This window comes from Cebus imitator, unplaced genomic scaffold (genome assembly GCF_001604975.1).
Source record: "Cebus imitator isolate Cc_AM_T3 unplaced genomic scaffold, Cebus_imitator-1.0 Scaffold441, whole genome shotgun sequence".
NCBI classification, from domain to species: Eukaryota; Metazoa; Chordata; class Mammalia; order Primates; family Cebidae; genus Cebus; species Cebus imitator.
The window spans coordinates 213,531-216,730 of record NW_016107756.1 but is presented as its reverse complement, the minus strand read 5'-3'; the positions used below and the strand labels follow the sequence as shown (position 1 = coordinate 216,730).

The window sequence follows — 3,200 nt, the reverse complement described above, 5'->3', positions numbered from 1 at the left end:
CAGGATGGTCTCGATCTCTTGACCTCGTGATCCACCCGCCTCGGCCTCCCAAAGTGCTGGGATTACAGGCTTGAGCCACCGCGCCCGGCCCTGTAGTTTAAATTTTTAAACATCAATAAGCTTGTCCTGATTGTGGATCATTTATTTAAATCACTATAATTGATTTAAGTGGACAGCACATTATTCGTGGTTAGATGGCCATATTGATTAAAAATGCTATAAATATGAGGGCTTGAATGCTAATACACATTCTTGAAACCAAATCATATTTCTGTAAACCCAACAATATGTGAAAACTCCCTACATCAATATAGAGGTGGATCACACATTTTTGTAATTCCTGACTTATTATGATTTTACTTTTTAGTAAGCTGACATTCTTTCCTGTAACATAAACATGGTTTTCTTTAACAAGTGTTTTATTCTAGAAATGGTCTTGTTAGATTTTTCTGTAAACGTGTTGGGGGTTAATTAATTCGGCAGGTTTCTGGTTTTTTTTTTTTTTTTTTTTTTTTTTTTTTTTAAGAGATGGGGTCTTGCTTTGTTGCCCAGGCTGGAGTGTAGTGGCGCAATCACAGTTCACTGCAGGCTTGACCTGCGATCCTCTTGTCTTAGTCTCTGGAGTAGCTGGGACTACCACGGGGCTTCACCACATACTTCTGAGTACCTGCATGTAGCCAATACAGTTCTGGGAATTCGTGGCTGTAGTAGTAAATAAAACACAAAAATTTCATTACCCTCTTGGAGGCAGGGTGCAGTGGCTTAGGCCTGTAATCCCAGCACTTTGGGAGGCTGAGGCGGGTGGATGACTTTTGATCAGAAGTTCGAGATCAGCCTGGCGAAACCCCATCTCTAGTAAAAGTTTCAGACCAACATGGTGAAAGCCTCTCTCTACTACAAATACAAAAAATTAGCGGGGGGTGGTAGTGGGCATCTGTAATCGCAGCTACTGGGGAGGCTGAAGCAGGAGAATCGTTTGAACCCGGGAGGTGGAGATTTCAGTGAGTGGAGATTGCACCACTGTACTCCAGCCTGGACAACAAAGCGAGACTCATGTCTCAGAAAAAAAAAAAAAAAAAAAAAAACCCTTTTAAAAATTTTAAAAAAAAAAAAAAAAAAAAAAAAAAGACCCTCTTGAAGTTTTTCATGCTATTGAGGGAAGAGACAATAAAAAAGATTCATTACACCAGATAGTGATACTGTACATTCTTTGGAGAAAAACAAAGCAGGGTAAGGGAATGGGGAATTTTGGGGGGCTTGCAGTTTTCATTAGGGTGGCAGTGGAAGCCCTCACGGAAAAGGAGGTTTGTGACGGAGGTTAGCGAGCATCAGCCATGGAATATAAGGATGGTGGGGTAAAGGTGTGCGGATAGCATCTTAGGCAGAGGGTACCGCAAGCACAAAGGTCATGAAGCAAAAACCTGTGAGCGGCGATAAATCTTGACCACAAGAGCTTTATTCCAGTCATCAGCCCATTAAACCCTGCTGTGAGATCACAATCTTTATTTTTTAACTTGCGACGGCCCTGGACCTCAAATGCTGTTTCCTGCAATATGTGGATGAATGAACAAAGCAGTTAGCAGCGGGATGAGTATAGGGACCTCATCCCAGTTCCCCCAGACCGTTGCGCCCTGGGTCCCACAGAACATTGTTTGTACTGTCTTTAAAGGTCTTTTCAGTTTGCCCTGGGACAGTTATTCGTATACCGATTAGACCTGTGTTGCCCACTGTGGTAGCCTTAGGAATTGGATGCGCTGTTAAGTGTAAATACCAGATTTCGAAGACTTCGTGCATAAAATATTCCACTAACAATTTTGCAATACTTGCGTACATGTTGAAATATTTTGACTCTATTGGGCTAAGGTATATGCTTATAATTTTTTTTTCATTAGAATAATGTAGCCATTAGCAAATGTGAAGTCAGGAGTGTGGCGTGCATCCTCTTTAAACTGGATGGCAACGGGATGGCCCTCACTATCCACCCGCTCTGGACCAGAGGTGCCCAGCAGGCAAGCTGGCAGTTTCAGCCCCGAGCGACGGTCACTGAACGGCCCCACCCAGGTTAGGGCAACCGGGGCCCCTGCAGACAGTTCCCCAGTAAGAGCTGCCGTTGGGTGGGAACGCGCAGGCCCTGGATGGAGGCCCGACCCGCAGCACCCCAACTCGTCGCCCCGCCTCTTTGCGGCAGAGCTCCGGCCGGCGCAAACCGGTTCAGTGCTGCGACCAACGTCTAGCAACGCCCAACCGCAGCACGCCCCCACCTCCCCAGTCCTCGGGAGGAGACAGGGAACGTGTAGTCGCCAGGGTCCTAGGGGGCGGCTCTGAACCAGACAAACTGTACTGAGAGCCTATGACAATGGCCGAAGGTGCTGCGGCGGGCCGGCGACCAATAGAGGAGGGGAGAAGGCGGGCCCTCGTTAGCTCCCGGGCCCACGCTTCCCTGGGCGCGGGTCTACCCCGAGCCGGCGGACCCGCGAGAGGAGTGGGGGAAGGGGCCTGGCGCGGACTGGAGACTGCGCAGTGCGGTGCCGGCCGGGGGTGACGTAATCTCCGTCCTCCGCCGCGGCGCCCCGCCCCGCGACGCCCTCCGCGAACCGGGAGAGCGCTGCGCAGGCGGCCCGCTGCAGCCGCAGCTCGGGGGCGGTGCCTGCCCTGCAGCCTCCCCTGGCGATCGCCAGCCTCATCTTTGTCCGGCCTGCGCGCTTTGTTCTTGGCTCCCGTGCCTTGGCCGGCCAGGCCCACCGCCGGGCAGCCCCCACGCCACGCTGGCGTCTTCCTCGCCCCCTTCGCCGCCGCCTCCCGCGCGCGGCCGGGCCTTGCCCCCCATGGTGTCCCGGCCAGAGCCCGAGGGCGAGGCCATGGACGCCGAGCTGGCGGTAGCGCCGGCGGGCTGCTCGCACCTGGGCAGCTTCAAGGTGGACAACTGGAAGCAGAACCTGCGGGCCATCTACCAGTGTTTCGTGTGGAGCGGCACGGCCGAGGCCCGCAAGCGTAAGGTGCGCCCGGCAGCCCATCCCGGCGCGGGCTCGGGGCCTCCGGCCGCTCTCGAGGCCGGCCTGGGGAAGGGCCCTTCTTCCCCCTTCCCTTCCCCACTTGCCTTCCCCTGTCCTTCCTCCTCTTCACTTGTCCTTACTCCTCTTCCCCTCACCTTCTGTCCTCAGTTCTCTCCCTCCCCTCCCGTGCTGTTCTCTGTTCTCTTT

The 3,200-nt window shown here is 52.8% G+C and overlaps 1 protein-coding gene and 1 long non-coding RNA gene across 2 annotated transcripts in view; one reads left to right on the top strand and one right to left on the bottom strand.

Annotated features, from left to right (window-relative positions):
- LOC119468499 overlaps positions 1-3,200 on the bottom strand; it is a 12,338-nt gene that overhangs the window by 5,305 nt on the left and 3,833 nt on the right. The window lies entirely within an intron of this gene.
- USP22 (ubiquitin specific peptidase 22) overlaps positions 2,603-3,200 on the top strand; it is a 44,681-nt gene continuing 44,083 nt past the window's right edge. Inside the window, exon 1 of the mRNA XM_017510553.2 lies at positions 2,603-2,996. Within this exon, the coding sequence (XP_017366042.1) occupies positions 2,826-2,996 (171 nt within the window). The 5' untranslated portion in view covers positions 2,603-2,825. The remainder of the gene's footprint in view (positions 2,997-3,200) is intronic.